General features: G+C 52.4%; 1 protein-coding gene across 1 annotated transcript; it reads left to right on the plus strand.

The window, feature by feature from the left end:
* Window positions 1-9,531: 9,531 nt before the first annotated feature.
* Window positions 9,532-17,836, plus strand: LOC107527645 (pepsin A). The gene is made up of 9 exons (XM_016200424.2): window positions 9,532-9,587; window positions 10,236-10,392; window positions 12,384-12,501; window positions 13,002-13,120; window positions 13,809-14,008; window positions 15,554-15,670; window positions 16,311-16,455; window positions 16,544-16,642; window positions 17,619-17,836. The coding sequence occupies exons 1-9, from the start codon at window positions 9,532-9,534 to the stop codon at window positions 17,766-17,768; spliced, it is 1,161 nt and encodes a 386-aa protein (XP_016055910.2). The 3' UTR covers window positions 17,769-17,836.
* Window positions 17,837-18,061: the final 225 nt, after the last annotated feature.

Consider the following 18,061-nt stretch of genomic DNA (forward strand, 5'->3'; position numbering starts at 1 on the left):
GTCTCTTCTAGTTGGGGGAAAGAGAAGGGTTAGGAATGGGGGTTGACTGCTAATGTGGATGGCATTTCTTTTGGGGGTATCAAAAATGTTTTAAAATTAAACCATGGGGTGACTGTGCAACTCCGTGAATATACTAAAACATACTAAACCACACACCTGAAATGGTAGAATTTATGATACGTGACCTATATCTCAATCAGGCTGTACAAACACTATATATAAAATAATAACAGGAAAAAATAGTCCCCACCTTCTCAGCCTGTCACACGATAGCGTGAGTTATTGCTAATTTCACACATACAACAGAAAAAGACCAAAAGTATCCAGGAGGCAGCACTATGGGCAATTTTTCCTCTCATCTTATACTTTTATTTCCCCCCAGTGATGGCTTTTAAGATCAAGGAAGCACAAAGCATTATTCTCTGAAAGACAGAGGCTTCAGACAGAGAGAGGACCTTATCTGCGGGGGTATCTCCTGGAGCAAATCCATTCCCAGGGAAAAAGCCCCCCGAAAGCAGGTGGTGAAAGGCTGACATCTGGCGGTCAGAGTGAGTATTACGTGCACAGCCGCATGGTCTTACCCTGGCCGACCTGCCCGTTGGTTCCACTACTTGAAAGGCTATTCAACAACATGAAACCATAGCCACATCGACTCTCCCACCTCTACAGCTGCTAATGCCACTTGGAAATATAGATATATTTATAGATCTATATATATAGAGAGAGATTTAGCTATGAATTATTATATGAGCTATAAACATTTTCCCAGGGAATCTATGCTAGTAAAAGTTGGAGACTACCCTCGTTTCTAGCATCAGGGAAATTATCACCAGGAAGGAATCTGTTCCTGGCTCTTAAAGTGATAAATGTGGACTATGTTCATTGAGGAAAGTGTAAAGATAGAGAATATATAAAATGGAATCACTTTAACCAAGCTACTAAAATTATTAACATCATAAAGTCTGAGGCATGAGAAAGATTCCATGCTTGTTCTAACTAGCCTGGGAACTTAAATTTTGTTGAACCTTCCAGTCCTGCGTCAATGCCTGGATATAAACGTGGACATATACCAGACCTACAGATTATCCTGATTACCCCTTGAAGGACTCGGGCATCCAGACCATCACCTGACATCATCACCGGCTGTGATCAGTCCTCCTGGCACCCATCTTCCCAACCATCTGGCATCTGGCATCCTGACTGCCTGAAGTCTGACTGATCACTGTCCTGGACCAATCCTAGGGCTAAGAATATAGGACTGATAATTCTCAAGAATGTTCTTTGTATCATAAGAACTTTTAACTTTTCTTTCTCCTTTGGAACACTTTTGGGTTTTACCCTAGCTGTGTTCCAAGTTCGTAAACTCTAAGGCCCTTGAAAAAATCTGAATCATTTATTTCTAGCAAAACCACCAGATTCTTTTGAGTTTGGTCAACATCATATAAGGAAAAGTGCAGCCTGTGTGCACCTGAAAATAATCCATAATAGTGTTGAAAACAAACTGTAATAGAAAAATAAAAATTTTTAAATGATAACAATAATAACTGCCTGGCATACAGCACTATTTTGTAGAAAGATAAAAAACTAAACAAACTGGTCAGGAAAAGTGCAGCCCAAATTGTAGGCCACAAACACACTCATTCCCTCCCTTCTTCAGATCTATACTCTAATGACCCCTCTACTGAAATATCAGTCCTCACCAACACTCCCTGTCCTCTTCCTCGCTTTCACTTCCCGCCAGCACTGTCATTTAACACAATATGTAATTTATTTCTTTATCCTGTGATTATCTGTCTCCTGCCCTGAGTATAAACTCAGGTGGGCAGCGATCTGGTCTGTCTTGTTCTTTGAATGACCAGTCCCCAGGGCCTAAATTAGGGCCTGAAACATAGCAGATACTCAGGAAGTATTTGGGGGATGAATGTTATGTGAAATCAATGTTAAGAAAACACCAATTCTGCAGAGGGAAGAGGTGTGGACATTGCCAGCTGCATCTGTTTGTATCCATTTGCTCAGGCCGCTGTAGCGAATACCACAGACTGGGGCTCAAACAACAGAAGTTTATCATCGCACAGTCTGAAGGCTGGAAACCTGAGATACAGGTGTCTCCAGGGCGTTTCTTCTGAGGCCTCTCCCCTTCTGAGGCTCCTCCCGATGCCTTCACACAGCCTTCCTCTATGTGTATCTGTGTCCTAATCTTTTCTCATAAGGACACCAGTCAGAATGGATTAGGGCCCACCCTGGTGACCTCTTTTAATCTCAATCATCTCTTTAAGGACCCTAACTTCAACTACAATCACATTCAGAGGTACTGTGGGTTAGGAGTTCAAAGTATGAATTTGGGGAGCACAATTCAACCCTTAAGACTGAGAGGGGAGCGGCTGGTGTTGCCGGTGCCCCAGCAGTGTGATTTCAGAGCCTCCAGCAAGCCCAGAGCCTCTACCTATCGAGCCTCAGAAGCGTTCCTGAGGGTCAGCTTGGGTGCTTAGCGCCCAACCATTTGCCCAACATCTACTCTGTGCCAGGTTCCAATCCCTGTAAAAAGGTGATTGCCCCTGGGAAGGGGGGGACACACTCCTGGGCTGATTTCAACTTCCAATTTAAATATTATTAAAACAGTTCAAATGTCTCCTTCTCCGTGATAGCCTCCCAGATGCCCCCTGGAAGTGAGCTCTTTTTTCCTAAACGGCCCACAGCACTTGGTCTCTTTCCATATCCTGCTCTAGTCCGGGTACTCAGGAATGCAGCCAAAGTGGGTGATGCAAGGCAGGGAGCAGTGACAACGCTTTCCGCGTGGATTTGCAGCCTCACTCCCCCGACCCCAGGCCAAGGCATGAAGCCCCCAAAGCTGCTGCTGCTGCTGCAGGTCCTTTGGGCAGGGAAGGCTGGTGCCCCAGCTGCTATGAGAATGGCTTTGTCCATCGGGCCCCAGGACAAGAGTTTTAAATACCCTTCCACCACAGCCCCCCTCCCTCGGTTGTAACCAAACGTAATAGTCACAGGTCAGAAGCCAGGACCCAGGTCACCACCAGGAGGAACAGGGCTTAAGTCAGATCAGACTGGATCAGCAAAGGCTGAGAGGGTCAGGTCCAGAGACGCGCTTACCAGGGAGTAACACGGCATTGGAGACACAGAGGGCAAAGGAGCTGGGGCCCATGGGGGAGGACCCATTAGCAGCAGAACCTTGACTTCTTTGGTCCACAGGAGGAGTTCGCCCCAGACCATCAGCTCCAGTAGGTTCCTGCTGGGCCCCAGGCCAGGTTCAGCTCAGGGGAGCAGGAGGAGGAGCTGGGGGCTGCAAGGGGCAGAGAGGGAATCCCTTTGTCCCTGCCATGGGATGGCTGGCCAATTCCTTGGTTATGCTCCAGTTCCCGGGAATTTTCCATACCCCGGCTAATATCTCTGTCTGCCAGCCGCCCCCAGGATTTAAACATTTCCTCATCTGCTTCCAGTTAACTCCTGCTCTACCCAGTTCTGGGTTTCTGCTTCCCCCAAGCCCTTCTCTTGCTTTTTACCCAAAGCAGGAGTCAAAACCCTTGCTGAGGGCGACTTGCCTGGTCCTGGGAGGCTGGAGTTGAGGCTCTGGGCCTTGCCTCTCCCTTCTGGAACTCCCTACAAGAACATTCCTGATCCTAGGAACCGCTGTCTCCTCTCTGCTTCCTAAATGCTCCCCAGAGCCTGGACCACAGCACCCAGGGCCCCTGCTGAAAGGCCCACAGAGGTGGGGCCATCAGGGTCCAAGATGGTTCTCACTCCCCATGCTCCTGGCCCCTGAAGATGAGTGGGCTCCTGCTGTGACTGGAAATAACTCATTCATTCAATCATTTATTCAATCATTCATTCATTCATTCACTTAATTAATGGGTATGGAAAGTCTATTCTGTACCAGCTTCCAGATGGCATCCCAGATTCTGCTTACATACCTCCCATGGAGCAGAGCTCACTACCTATAAGTCACCTTATCCATAATCAAAAACTTCATTGCTGGAGCAGAACTCCTTCCCTTGTCTGGGCCCAGGGATGGGCTTTGGTAGCTCTGAAATTGGGGGGGGGGGGGGCTCCTGCATGTGTGTCTTCCTGGGAATGGGGCCCTGAGCTTTCACCACATTCTAAGAGGCAGTAAATGCTTGCAAATGTGGCTCAGGATCCAGACAGCCTCACTGAACCCCAGCTCTGCCGCCTGCCTGCAGTGTAACCTTGAATAGTTACAGAACCTTTCTGTGTCCCATCAGTAAAACATGCATAAGAGGAGTTCCTACATTGCAGGGTTGTTGAATGAGGCTTAATTCACATAATGCACTTGCCTTTATACAGTTAGCCATTGGCATGCTCATGGGCCTCTATGCCTTACTGCCATTAGTGGTGACCTGCCTCCTTGCTCTCGTGACTTGTCTGGGTAGAAGGGGCTCTGTGCCACCTACCCCAAGGAGATGAATTGTGCTGGGACATGTGCCCCTTGCCAGCCCTCGGAGGTCTGGACGCCAGGCCCAATTAGAAATTCACTTTCCTTAGTAAATAAGGAGGAGCCAGAGCCAGAAGGAAGGGACCAGCAGCTCTTCTATTTTTTCGATAGTGAAGCACAACAAACGTAAAAATATGCTTAAAGCATAAATATGCAGTCTAACACACTGTCATAACATACACAAGTAACCTCACCCAGGCCGAGAAATGGAACATGCCAGCCCCCAAAGCTGCTCATGGGCCTCCATTCAGGAAAACGTTCACCCTGTTTCTCCCAAGAATCTCTCTCAGGCCCCGCAGGACAGGCGCAGTCAGCAGAACGGCCCCCAAGCAGAGGAGCCAAGGAGGCCAGCTACACCTCTCGCTTCTCTGCACTCTAGGCAGGTGGCTGGACCTCTCTGAGCCTCAGTTTACCAGCTATAAATCTGTAGAATGGTGCCATATAGTCCTGTCTCTATCCCACAAGGAGAGACCACATGGGTACTTGGCATGTGTGTGCTTGACACCTGCAGGCAGTTATTAGCATTCATTTGAATGGGGACAGCCAGAGGGGAGAAATTTTCTTGGGGAGGGGAGCAGTAGGGCTCTCACCTCTGCACCCCAAACTCCAAAACTGCAAACAAAATAGACACATAGGAGGGAAGGGTTTGAGGAGCATCTATGTCGGAGGTCTTTCAAATTGCATTCCTTTGATTCCCAGGGGTTCCATGGAAATGTTTTTGGGGGGGCGTCTTCGTCCTCCCCACTGCCTGAGCAACTCAACTTCTCTTTTCTATAATGGCATCATATGCAAGTAAGGTCTGTGCAAAGATATTTTGCTCCTAAAAAGTTAAATGACTGATGCAAACTTCTACAAATTGTAATAAAAGACAGCCTGAGTTTTTTAAATGAGCAAAAGACTTGGGCAGGTACTTCCTAAGAAGACATACAAATAGCCAACACGTCCAGGAAAAGGTGCTCAGTGTGCTAATTCATCAGGAAACGCAAATGAAAACTGCGAGAGAGTGGCTCCTATACCCACTGGCATGGCTGAAACGCAAATGACTGACAGACCAAGAGCGACCAGGACGTGGAGCCACTGGAACTCCCGCCTGCCGCTGGGGCAGGGACACAGTGACACCGCCCCTCTGGAAAACCACTCAGCACTTTCTGCTGACTGCGAGCATCCGCCTGCCCTGTGACCCCGCAGCTCCACTCCTGGGCCCGCGCCCAACAGAAACACATGCACATGTTCCCTCGGTGTGAACTCCACAGGCTAGAATGTTCAGAGCAGCTCTGTTCCCAAGAGCCCACACTGGAAACCACTCAAATGTCTATCGGCCAGAGAAGAGATCAATAAAATGTCCATTTGCGCAGTGGGATGATAAACTGCAATGAAAACGACCGAGTTTCGACTACACACACCACCACGGTGCACCCCACAAACGTAATTTTGAGCAAAAAAACTAGACACAGAAACATGCTCGTTACGCGGTGCCATTTATATAAAATACCAAAAGGGGCCAAATCAGTCTTTGCTGTCTGAAGTTAGAGCAATGATTATGCTTGGTTTGGGGGGTGGGTTTGTGGCTGGAAAGGAGCCTGAAGGAGCTTTGGGGGCCCTTGTAATGCTGTTTCTTGATCTGGTAGCTTGTGAAAATCCATCACACTATTCCCTCTGACATGCATCTTTCTGTGTGCAAATTATATTTCAAGAAAAGCTTGAAAAATGATGATGTAGACTTAAAAGAAATCACTTGAAAATACACGATCACTTAACTCTCCTTTAGAAAGTAATTTGCAAGAACAGTGTGTACTCTACTATCTGGCCCCATTTCTGTAAGTAAATAAATATATTCATTTACAGAATTCATGGTGGTTAGTTCTGGGCAGTGGGGTTGAGTCGTTTTTTTAATTTTTATTTACTTGTAAATAATCTACAATGAACATGCATTCTTTTTGTACTTGGGCCAAAAATGTTATTATAAATTTAATTTTAAAAACCTGTGCCCATCTCTGGAGAAACTGCGCAGGTTTGGGGCTGGGGAGTGGAAACATGTTTTCTGTGTTGGTGGAAGACTTCGTGCCTGGGGTGAGACCTGATGGAAAATTCCTAGAGGACCTGCCGTCCCCGCGGCCTATCGGACCGGGCCCCCTGATAACACCTATCGCGTGCGAGTGCCCGGCCCGGCCCGTCGCGATCGGGCTCTTTAGATCGCAAGCCATCGCCTGCTTTGCTGTGTTCACGGAACATTCCCGAACACCTGTGCCCTGGGCAGGGCCGCCCTCCCTTAGCGATGGCTCCCAGCGCCCCTCAGAGCCGAGCGCCAGGCCGCGCTAATGGCAAAGTAAACGCTGTTGTCTAATCTTCCCGCTGGGCCCGTCTGGCACGAGCAGATTACGTGGCTCCCCTGCTGGCAGCCGCCCAGCAGCCCCGGCCGATGCTCAGCCCTCGTGGGGAGCACGCTGTCCTCAGGTTCCACTTTCCCCCCCAAGAGTCTTCTGGGGACCGGGTAGAATGCCTTCTCTTAGTGGCCCTGGGCTGGAGCTGCGGCCGCCACGATGTGCACTCTAACAGATGGGCACAGGCCAGGGGGATGTGTGTGGTCACAGAGCCTGGCCCGGGTCAAGCATCTCCCAAGACCAGAGCCTCCTGTGGCCCCAGTTCTAGTCCTGCTCCCGTCACTCCTTAGTTATGTGAACCTGGGCTGATCACTTACACCTTCTGTGCTGTGTCTGCAGGGATGATGCAGGAATAACAATTTTTTGAAAGCTCATGTATCTCAAAGCACTTAGAAAAGCACAAAGAGCCACGGAAACACAAACCTTGCTGTATCGACGGAGGTTTGCAGACAACCCACGACGCTGAGGCCCTCCTCCAGCCGCTGACATTGCCCGGGCAGAAAACTGGAGGCAGCCAGGTGGGTCCTTGTGGAGTTTTCTAGGACGTCTCTAACCCTGTATTCGTTTTCTATTGCTGATGATGAACTAACATAAATTTAGCAACTTAACACACTCACGTTCATCATCTCAGTTTCTGGGGGTCGGGAAGCCAGGCTCCACTGGGCTGGGTCCTCTGCTGCAGGGCCTCTCGCAGGCTGCAGCAAGGTGTCGGCCAGGCTGTGGTCTCATCGGAGGCTCACGTGCTGAGACAGCCTATGCAAGGACAGAAATCACCACCTCATTAATGTAATCGCAAAAGTGACATCCTGTCTGCTTTGCCACATCCTACTGGTTAGCAGCACATCACAGGCCCTGCACATGCTCAAGGGGGGGAATTAAAAGGAGCACAGCCACCAGAGGCTAGGAGGATTGGGGACCAGAGTGGAGTCTGCCGTAAGCCCAGAATTGGGGCCACCAAGCATGTCGGCCTCCCCCGGGGTGCTAAAATCTCTAATGTGGGAAGACAACTCTCTTCACCAATCCAAGAACTTCTCATTAGTGGGACTCCAAGACCCATCCAAGTGGAAAGGAATGAGGTCACCCCCTTGCCCTCTCTGGAGCCAACCGCGAGCTCCTCGAAGGCATGGCCTGGTTCCATCCGGATCGTGGATGTGCCCCCGGTAACTGGAATATGCCTGGCCGGCACGAAGCAGGTACATAGTAGAAACGTGTTGAATGAACCTGTGAATGCAGCCTGCAGGTTACCACCTGAGGAGCATTCCTCCTGCTTCCCAAACATGCTTTGTCTCTGTCCAAAACCCCCATGTGGGTCCCACAGATAAGCTGTGTCCCCAAAATCGATGCCCATCCCTGGCCCTACAAGCCAGCTCCAGGAGGCACAGGGAGCCTGGATGGACTCCAGCCACCAGCCCGCCCCCCACCCCCAGGGTGACATGAGCCTGTCTGGAGGGTCCAATGCCCAGCAGGTCTGAGGCTTTTCTCAGTCCTCTCTCGGCTTCTTGGTGTCTTCTCAGCCTGCCATCTTGTCACTCCCACCTTTCGATGTGGCAAGGAAAGCAGGCCGTGGGCAGATTTACTCACGGTTCCACACGACCAAAGTGGAAGCAGGGGTGATGAGTGGGTTGTCCTTGCCTTCATCTCCTTCGATGGTATTATGACAGTTTATTTGAAATGAAGACCAGCGGATAGGGCTCACTACCTACTGGTGACTTCCTTCCCCTACACTCCCCATCCCCACAATTCCTGAATCAAGTTTTTCACCCCACTTTTTCCACTAAATAAACCCCGGAGAGAACCCATTGGGCTGGTAAGCATCCATTTTTAAGAAGAGACTTTCTTTTAAGAAGAAATGACTTTCTAAGTCATTCACACACTCGTATAAATTTTCCCAGATGGCTTTGCTCCCTTGCAGCCGATTCAGTCAAGTTTTAAGCATGGAAAATGTGGGCGAGTCAGATCCAGTGGGATCTCAAAGGTGGGGACCTCGAGCAACCTGAGAGGGTGTGAGAGGAGCAGGAGGAGGAGAAGGGGTGCAGAAGGTGAGGGGCAGAGATTCCAAAGACACACCAGCCTGTTTCCAGGGAGGCAACGTCCATTCTCTCCTCTCCCCCAGCCAAGAAGCAAGACACTCAACAACTCCATATAATGGCATTTCTGTAGGGAAATGTCTTGAGTCCCAAACCACTGGCCTACGAATGTGCTTTGGGGTGTCAGCTACAGCAACACTGCCCGTCACTAAGTGGGGAGCTGCTCTCCAAGAACCCCAGCCACCTGTCCCACTGGGACAAATCAGGGTATACCAAGCTCTTGGGGCATCTGTTAAACGCTAAGTGCACTTTAGACCAATTTTGTCAAAAGACTCAGCTTGTCTAGTTTTCATGCATTTCATTATTTAAGGAATAAGCCTCCAGTCCGTCGCTTGCTCTGAACAGGTCCATTCCGACCCGACCGCGGGGTGTGGTTACGATAGAAAGCTACCCTCCTGGAAACTTCTCAGCGCATGGCTCAGCGGCAGGGACAATCTTATCAGGAAACTTTCCGTTTGGGTTAGGGTAATGGGTAACATTTGAGGGCTGATAAGATGGGTTCCTGAGCAGTGGGGCTGCATATAAGGAGCTGCTCCTGCCGGCCGTGGCACGCTTTCCACCCATCTTCCCTTCTCCGGAGACTTGGGAGCCAGGAGGAAGCATGAAGTGGCTGCTGCTGCTCGGCCTGGTGGCGCTGTCTGAGTGCCTCATCTACAAGTGAGTCCGGGGACGCGCCGCGCCCAGGACAGCCTGCACGGGCGGTTTCCCCTTGCTGCCAGGGCACTGCCCCTCTGCCCTCCCAGGTCTTCCCTCCTCCTTACGCAACTCCTCCCTTGACCGTTTCTCGTCTCTCTCTCTGCCCTTTTGGGAAGCCGGCGCTGTAGCTGTGGTTAAATGTTCAGAGGAAAGTAACAATTATATTCATTTAAGTTAAAGAGTCCAGGACAGAGAGCCCAGCTTAACTCCCTCGGGAGGACCTCCTTTTTACAAATGAGAATTTCTAGACGCGAAGGAATGAAGCGCTAATGGGGGAATTTCGTTAGAAACCTCAGAACACTCCCAAGCCCCAAGCACTTCATGTAAGACCAGCCCAGGCAGGACGCCCAGGTATCGCCTGCCTGTGGCTTCCTCAAGGCCAGCCTGGGGTTGGCTGGCAGCCTCATCACTGGGCAGGCGACTTCGGACAACCACTGAACCTCTTTGTACTACTGTCCCCAAAATAAGAGCGTCTCCCCTCCTGACTTCCCTCCTTTGTCTACTCTTGGGCCAGCTTTCTTTCCCTTCTGCTCCCACAGCCCCCCACCGGCAGACTCCTTGCTGATTACTCTCCCTCTTCCAAACCACCCCTTTCACCCCTCGCCACAGGGTCCCCCTCGTCAGGAAGAAGTCCTTGAGGCAGAACCTGATCGAGCATGGCCTGCTGGAAGACTACCTGAAGACACACAGCCTCAACCCAGCCAGCAAGTACTTCAAGGAGGCTGCAGACACGCTGGCCACCCAGCCCCTTGAGAACTACATGGACGTGAGTGCATGGCAGACGGCAGGGGCTCCGGGACTCGGCTGGGAGGAGAGAGAGGGGGTCTCAGGGGTCTTGGAAGATGGACCAGGGCTCTGAGCCCCCGAGCAGTCACCCAGGGGTCTGCTCCCTGGATCTCAGAGGCACAGGGAGGGCAGGAAAACGCACAGTCAGAACTGTTACTCCCCTTCCTTCCTTCCTTCCTTCCTTCCTTCCTTCCTTCCTTCCTTCCTTCCTCCCTCCCTCCCTCCCCCCCTCCCTCCCTCCCTCCCTCCAGGGCTGATGTACACAAAGCGCCTCGTTATGTGTCAGGCACTGTGCTAGGAAACAGCAGTGGGCAAGGCCGGGCACAGCGCCCGCCCTCATGGAGGCCCGGGTCGAGCAGGGAGAAACAGACAGTGAACCATGAGAATTACAACCAGGCGAGGACCACAGTGAAGGTGACACTCTGTGCCAGTGTGACAGGTGGCAGGCAGGGACTTCCCCCGGAGCCATGAAGGAAGTGCGAGGGTTCCAAGAGAACAGGAGAGCACAGAGAGCAGGAGGGCCTGTGTCGGAGCCGGTGACAGCTGGGAGCAGTGCACTGGAGGAGAGGAAGCCAGTGTGCGCAGAGCAGAGAGGGGAGGGAGCGAGGTGCACCGGGGGCTCGGGGTCAAGGGGGGGAGCCAGAGTCCCTGAGAATGGTCTGCGTCCTAATTGCCACTGAATCATCTTAACGGGTGGTTGACATGATCAGATTGCAATAACAGGAAGATCACTCTGACTCTTCTATTTGGGATGTGATGGCAACGCCTTGCCCTTCACTAAATACTGTGTGTCCCCTTTGTGAACAGCGCAGGGCCAAGGGTACAAAGCAGTGTTTCCTGTCATTAAGAGGTTAGCCTCTGAAATCTGCCAGACCTGGTGCAAATCTAGGCTCTAATGCTTCCAGTGACCTTGGGCAAGTCATTTACATTCTCTGAGTGAGCCTCAGTTTCCTGTCTGTAAAACAGAACCCTTAGCATCTACCATTGGAGGGTAGCTATGAGGAGTTAGTGCAATGACGGTTTTTGGAGTACTGAGCACAGGGTCTGGCCCCTGGTAAAGTTAGCCCATTTACTTATATTTTTATGAAGCACTTACTATGTGCCAGTGGCTAGGCAAGGAGCTGAAAAAGCAATAGTGACTAAGCAAAGTTCCTGGAGCTTCTATGCCAGAGGAGATGACAAATAAGAGACAAATAAATAAGTTTGTAAGATAATTTCAAATAATGACAAATGGCAGAAAGAAAAATTAATTAGAGTAAAGGGAAGAAGAGGAATAGGGGAGGGCAAACTTAGATAAAGTGGTCAGGGAGGGCCCCTTGGTGGAGGTGACATTGATTAGAGCTCTGAATGATTGAGGAGGAGGCGTCTGCAAGGAGAGACCTAGAATAAACATTTTCTAAGCACAAGAAATAGCAAGTTCAAAGGCCGTAGGATGGGAATGAGCTTGTCATCATCAAAGAATGGCAAGACCAGTGTGGCTGGCACCAAGAATAAAAACCCTGAAGGTGCCCTTTCTTGAAACCTGCTGTACACACCTAGATTTAGGAGGAAGGTACAGCGAAGGGTTTCCATCTGTTGGTGACTATGTTTATCTCCTGGTCCACAACCTAATGAACGAGCGTTTAAGCGTTTACTCAGCTGGGCGCTTTAAGCTTCCACGCTGTCCTCCAAGAACGTGCTTTCTCTAGGATGGCAAGACTAAACCGGACAAGATGAGATTATTATTAGGTGTTAATGGAGCCTAGAAGAGAACAGTCAGAGGGGAACTGGGGAGCAATCAGGGAAGACTTCAAGAAGGCGGGGAGACCAAGCTGGGCCTTAAAGGACAGATTCATAGACACAGAGAGAAAGGCAAGGAGAACAGTGAAGGGAAAGGTGGCAGGTGGGCGGAGGAGCTGACCCAGGGACAGTCCCTGGGGCAGCCAGAGTGGGGAGCCCAGGTCTGTGAGCTGTGCTGTCCCCACCCGGCAGATGGAGTACTTCGGCACCATTGGCATCGGAACCCCCCCTCAGGAGTTCACCGTCATCTTTGACACCGGCTCCTCCAACCTGTGGGTGCCTTCAGTCTACTGCTCCAGTCCTGCCTGCTGTGAGTGCCCAGGCCTGCCCGGGCCCCTGGCACCAACTGACCTGGGAGCCCCGAACACTCAGGGGCTTCAAATCGGTTCAGTTTCAAGCCTGCTGGAGCCACTCAAGGGATTCACTCAGCAGGCATTTGCTGAGCACCTACTATAGTCCAAGCACAGGGCTTAGGTGGCCTGGAGGACAAAGGGGTGACTCACACATGGTCCCTGCACTCAAGGAGTTCAGGCCAATGGCAGAGAGAAGTGGGCTGGTGCCACCAGCGCTTGGCTGGGGCATCCTCAGGGGGTCGGTTGGGGACCTTCCATCAGTGAGATGGTCCCAACTGGTCTAACCAGACAGAAACGAAACCTGCAAATTCTTGGGCTCCAAAATCTAGGGTAAAGGTTACCCTTCTCCAAAGCACCCCCCAGCCCGAACCCAGGCACCCACCCCAGGAAGACAACTCCAGGCCATGACTCTCCACCAGCTTTCGGAGGTTGACAATGTCACTTCTCGCCCTCGCAGCCAACCACAACCGCTTCAACCCTCAGAAGTCCTCCACCTACCGGGCCACCAGCCAGAAGCTCGCTGTTGCCTACGGCACCGGCAGCATGACAGGCGTCCTCGGATACGACACCGTCCAGGTGAGCACCTGCTGGAGGGCCACCTCATCCTGCCCAGCCATGGGGCCAGCTTCCAGGGACCTTGGGGGCCACCCAGAATCCGCTCATTTAAGCAATAGGGGTCTCGGTGATTACAAAAGTAGCCTAATGGGGGGATGGGAAGGGAGAAGTGGCGGAGATGGGCAGACATTTCTAGATGGGGCAGTAGTGGGTAAGGGGGTGGTGCTCGGAGTCTTAAGCCAACCTCAGCTCGGCCCAAGCTGAATGCTATGGGGGGGGGTGAGGAATGTTAAAAAAAAGGCTCAGTTCTCTTCTAGTACCTCCTCCCTCCCCCCACTGCAGCCCCCACCCCAGTCCAAAAGCTCCAGCAGCTCCCCCTTCCAGGGCACAGCAGGGGTCAAGGGCTCTGATTTGCCTGGAGTCTGCTCTGCATCCGTTCCTCAGACACACAAGCGCACGGTGACCATCTGTTCTGCAGCAAATTCTCACACCAAGTCGCAGACTGTGGCCATCTGGAGATCAGCCACGATGGTTACCTCCAGCGGAATAACAAGTTTTCCCGGGGACAGTCCCGCTCCTGTCCTTCCAGCCCGACGCCCAGAGCTGAGTCCTACACAGAATGAGCCGAGACGCTCCGGGCCCCCCGCTGGCGCCGCACACAGCTCAGCGGACACGAGCTGATCATGAACAACTTGGTCTCCCCACTCAGGTCGCAGGCATCGCCGACACCAACCAGATCTTCGGCCTGAGCGAGAAGGAGCCCGGCTCCTTCCTGTACTATTCACCCTTCGACGGCATCCTGGGTCTGGCCTACCCCAGCATCGCCTCCTCCGGGGCCACACCCGTCTTCGACAACATGTGGAACCAGGGGCTGCTCTCCCAGGACCTCTTCTCTGTCTACCTGAGCTCGTAAGTTGGGCAGGGAGGTCACGGTCACCTGGCCCAGCAGGGGGCTGTCCAGGGCTGGGTGGGGTGGAGAGGGTCTTAGCAAGCAAGGGATTTGAAAGGTCAGCGTCTAAGGCTTGAGAGGTGTATCTTTAGAGGGAACAGTACCGAATCCCTCTGCAACCAGCTTTCTCTGTTGGTCGTATTTGACTTATGCAACTCCGACGCCATCAGCCGTTGGCTCTCCAGCACCAGTCCCCTCATCACTGGCCCCCAGAGATCACCAGTTAAAGTGAATCTGCTTAAAATTGGGGCCAAAGTTTCACAGCAAAAAAGGGGGGAAAAGATTTGGTTGGAACTTAAATCTTGAACAGTGAAACTTTTAAAGGATGAACCCAAGTTTCTTTCATTAGTTAAAATCTAGGTTTCTGTTGTGACTATGAGTTAATCCTAAAAACGAATAAAGAATGGACCAGGTGTCGGTTTTGGTTGAGTAGAGGTTTATGCAAGAATATCTGAGGGTGTCAGAGCTTTCCCGAGACATCCTTCTCTGAGGCAATTAGTCGAGGTTGATGTTCTCTTTGGTCATTAACTGTTCTGCCACAATCACCTTGTGTGGCTTGTACTGTCGGAGGCTACTGGCGAAGGCGGGGTGGGGTTAGCTGGGTGGGAAGAGCTTTATCCGTGGCCATTCTTTAGTGATTAATTTCTTTGTCGGCATTTGCTTCCCTATCTAGGTTCATTGTCCAAATCTGCTGTGATTTAGACAATGAACCTTCCAGTAACAAGGACCCCTGCAGTTTACAACAGAAAGGTCCTTTTATCTTTTCTCCTCTTGGCCACTTAATATTCAGGTCGGCCCTTAAACAGGATCTGCCTTCACAGGTACTTAGATGTTCACACGGGGCCATCTTATCTCTCCAGCTAGATCAGAGTTTCTCAGTCTCAGCACTATTGACATTTTAGGCCAGATCATTCCTTGCCATTGGGGGCTGTCCTGTGCACTGTAGGGTGTTTAGCAGCCTCCCTGTCCTCTACCTCCCAGATGCCAGGGACACCCCAGGCCCCACCCAGTCATGACTATCAAAACCATCTCCATACATTGGCATTTGTCCCCTGGAGGCAAAACTGGCCCTGGCTGAGAATGAGAACTACACTGTCAAGTCCTTAAGAGCAGACACTGCCACGTATTCATTTCGCATAATTTGGAACCAGGAAGACCTGGGTTCTGCTTCTTGGTTCTGCCACTCCCTAGCTGTGTGGCCTTGGGCAAGTCACCTCACCTCTCTGTGCCTCTCTGTAAAGTGGAAATAATAATCATCCTAGTGGCCATGGCATGGGCCGTGGTGTAAGGATTAAAAGAGACCCTGTCTGTCACACACTCAGCACTGGCTCCTGGCCCTGGCTAGAGCCCGATCAAAGTGAATCCACTTCAGATAGAGGCCAAAATTCCATAGCAAAAAAAAGAAAGAAAATAGGTAGCTCTTGGGATACATACAGTTTATGTACAGTCGAATGAGTAAATGAAGGAAAGAATGAATTCCTGTCTCTTCCCCCCCCTTTTCAAAGCAATGACCAGGGTGGCAGTGTGGTGATGTTTGGCGGCATCGATTCTTCTTACTACACTGGAAACCTGAACTGGGTGCCTCTTTCTTCTGAGACCTACTGGCAGATCACCGTGGACAGGTGCGAGCATCGTGGATGGGCCACATCCTGGCGCGGGCCCCAGATCCCATTTCTTTATAGACTCGTGGTAACTAAGTTTTCCAGAATCCCACTGGAACAACCAACCGCAGGGAGATGTACCCCTGGGGGGAAGGTGGAAGCTGGCCAACTCAGAGAGACCCCGAGAAAGGCACCTCACTGGAGGAGGAGCGCTGCCTGAGACCCCAACCGCTGCCCACAGATCTCAGCCTTTAGGGGACCTGTGAGCTGCCACACACTCCTCCCATTCTAGGAAAAAGTCACTTTTAGTCTAGAGATAGGGCAAAACGGCTGAGAAGTTGTTTCAGGCCATCCCGTCCCCCCTTCGTCTTCAGGGCCTGCCCGTCCCCCATGCAGCCTCACTCCCCAGCTGTCCTTCCCCTGGCCGCCCTGCGAGGGTGACCGATCACCCAGGTCTGCCCAGGCGCGAGCGGTTTCCCGGGACGCGAGAATTTGCAGTCCTAAAACCAGGACAGTCCCGGCTAAGCCAGGAATGAGAGAAGCTGAAATTTTATGTATTTCCGATGGGTGGGGAAGAGGGGCCTTCTGGAGTCACTTGGTTCCTCCTCCGGGAGATGTGCCCCTGGGGCTAAGGAAACCCTCGCTTGCATCTCGCCCTCAGCATCACCATGAACGGCGAGGTCATCGCTTGCAATGGGGGCTGCCAGGCCATCGTTGACACTGGCACCTCTCTGCTGTCTGGCCCAACCAATGCCATTGCCAACATCCAGCGCTACATTGGAGCCAGCCAGAACTCGTACGGCCAGGTAAGCCCAGCCCTCACGTCCCTGGCCTGGACCCAGCGGTGGGTCGGCCATGCAGAAGGAATAACCTTCTAACCCTCACTCCTTCCAGATGGCGGTCAGCTGCGCAGCCGTCAACAGCCTGCCCAACATCGTCTTTACCATCAACGGCATCCAGTACCCTCTGCCCCCCAGCGCCTACATCCTGCAGGTAAGGGGGCTCTGGGCCTTCCTCCTGGGTGCGCTGCACAGTGTGGCCACAGCCCCCCACGTGGCACAGGAGCAGTGCCCTTCGCGAGCTGCAGCTGACGTCTGCTCTGGGCTGCCTCCAGGGAGACAGCACACTAACAACAATGCGTGAACGAGAACTTGCACACCGTGCCCCCCCAAGAGAAAAAGGAAGGCCAGTGACAGTAGCAAGACAAGGATTTCCGGTTGGACGCCTGAGTCCAAGCCCTGGGCCCCGATTACTAGCCCACTGATTCAGAGTGTGGTTTAGGGGAATCGGGGGAGCTTGGCACAGCGAAGCCGTGAAGGGCTGAGCAAATGAAAATCATGGCTTACGTAGGGTCCGGGCTAAAACGCTCCTGCTGCCTCTGCCAAGTAACAAATCCCCAGTCGAACGAACCCCAGGAAAGCCCCTCACGGTCTACTCTGCTGCCAGGAGGAAGCGTGTTGGCCCAGTGGGTGGAGGTCACCTTCCGAGGGGTGCTGAGTCCGGGCGCTCCCCCGGCGACGCTGAGGAATTAGTCGGGGCGAGGCCTGAGCAGTGGGCTTCTCAAAGCTCCCAGGTGACTCTAATGCACACCCAAGGTTGTGTGGCCCAGGGCCCCGGTGAGTGAGAAGGACTCACAGCTGACCTGGCTTGTCGCTGAGCAGGATCAGAACGAGACAAGGCTGTGTCACCAGGGCTTCCAGACCCTTCCGGGCAGCTTTCTCCCTCAGCCCTGTGGCTCCGATGCTGAAGTCAGTGCTTGTGCATCTGCCGGAAATGCTAAATGGTGTCTAGTAAACCTGGAAAGCGATGGTGCGGTGAACAGCCTGCAGGCAGACCCCAGTCCTGGGCAGGAGGCAGGAAGCCCCTCCCCGCACGCGCCCTGCAGCGGCCCACGGCCCGCGGGGCCTAGTCCCGAGCGCCTGTCCCCGCTGAGCCCGTGTCCCACTGGGTTCCACTCTCCTTTCCCCAGAGCCAGCAGGGCTGCACCAGCGGCTTCCAGGGCATGGACATCCCCACCCCCGCCGGAGAGCTCTGGATCCTGGGCGACGTCTTCATCCGCCAGTACTTCACCGTCTTCGACAGGGCCAACAACCAGGTGGGCCTGGCTCCCGTGGCCTAAGCCTCAGGCCCTCCCGCTGCTGCCAGGAAGGTCCTGCCCAGCCCTGTGCCCACCCTAGGTGTATATAATTCTCCCCGTTGGCCTTCCGTGAGATCGCGGCCCCGTTCCCTGTCATACCAATAATGTAGAATAAAAACATAACCTCCTAAAAAATGTTTCATGGAGTTGCTTCCCCTCCTTGGTATTTCTCCTCCCATCACCGGGGTCAGAACGCCAGGGCAGGGGCACAGAGAAGGCCACGTTCACTGGGACAGCACCAAACACCGTGGCAGAGGCAGCTCACGCTTCAGGTA

This window comes from Miniopterus natalensis, chromosome 11, assembly GCF_054644295.1.
Source record: "Miniopterus natalensis isolate mMinNat1 chromosome 11, mMinNat1.hap1, whole genome shotgun sequence".
NCBI lineage: Eukaryota > Metazoa > Chordata > Mammalia > Chiroptera > Miniopteridae > Miniopterus > Miniopterus natalensis.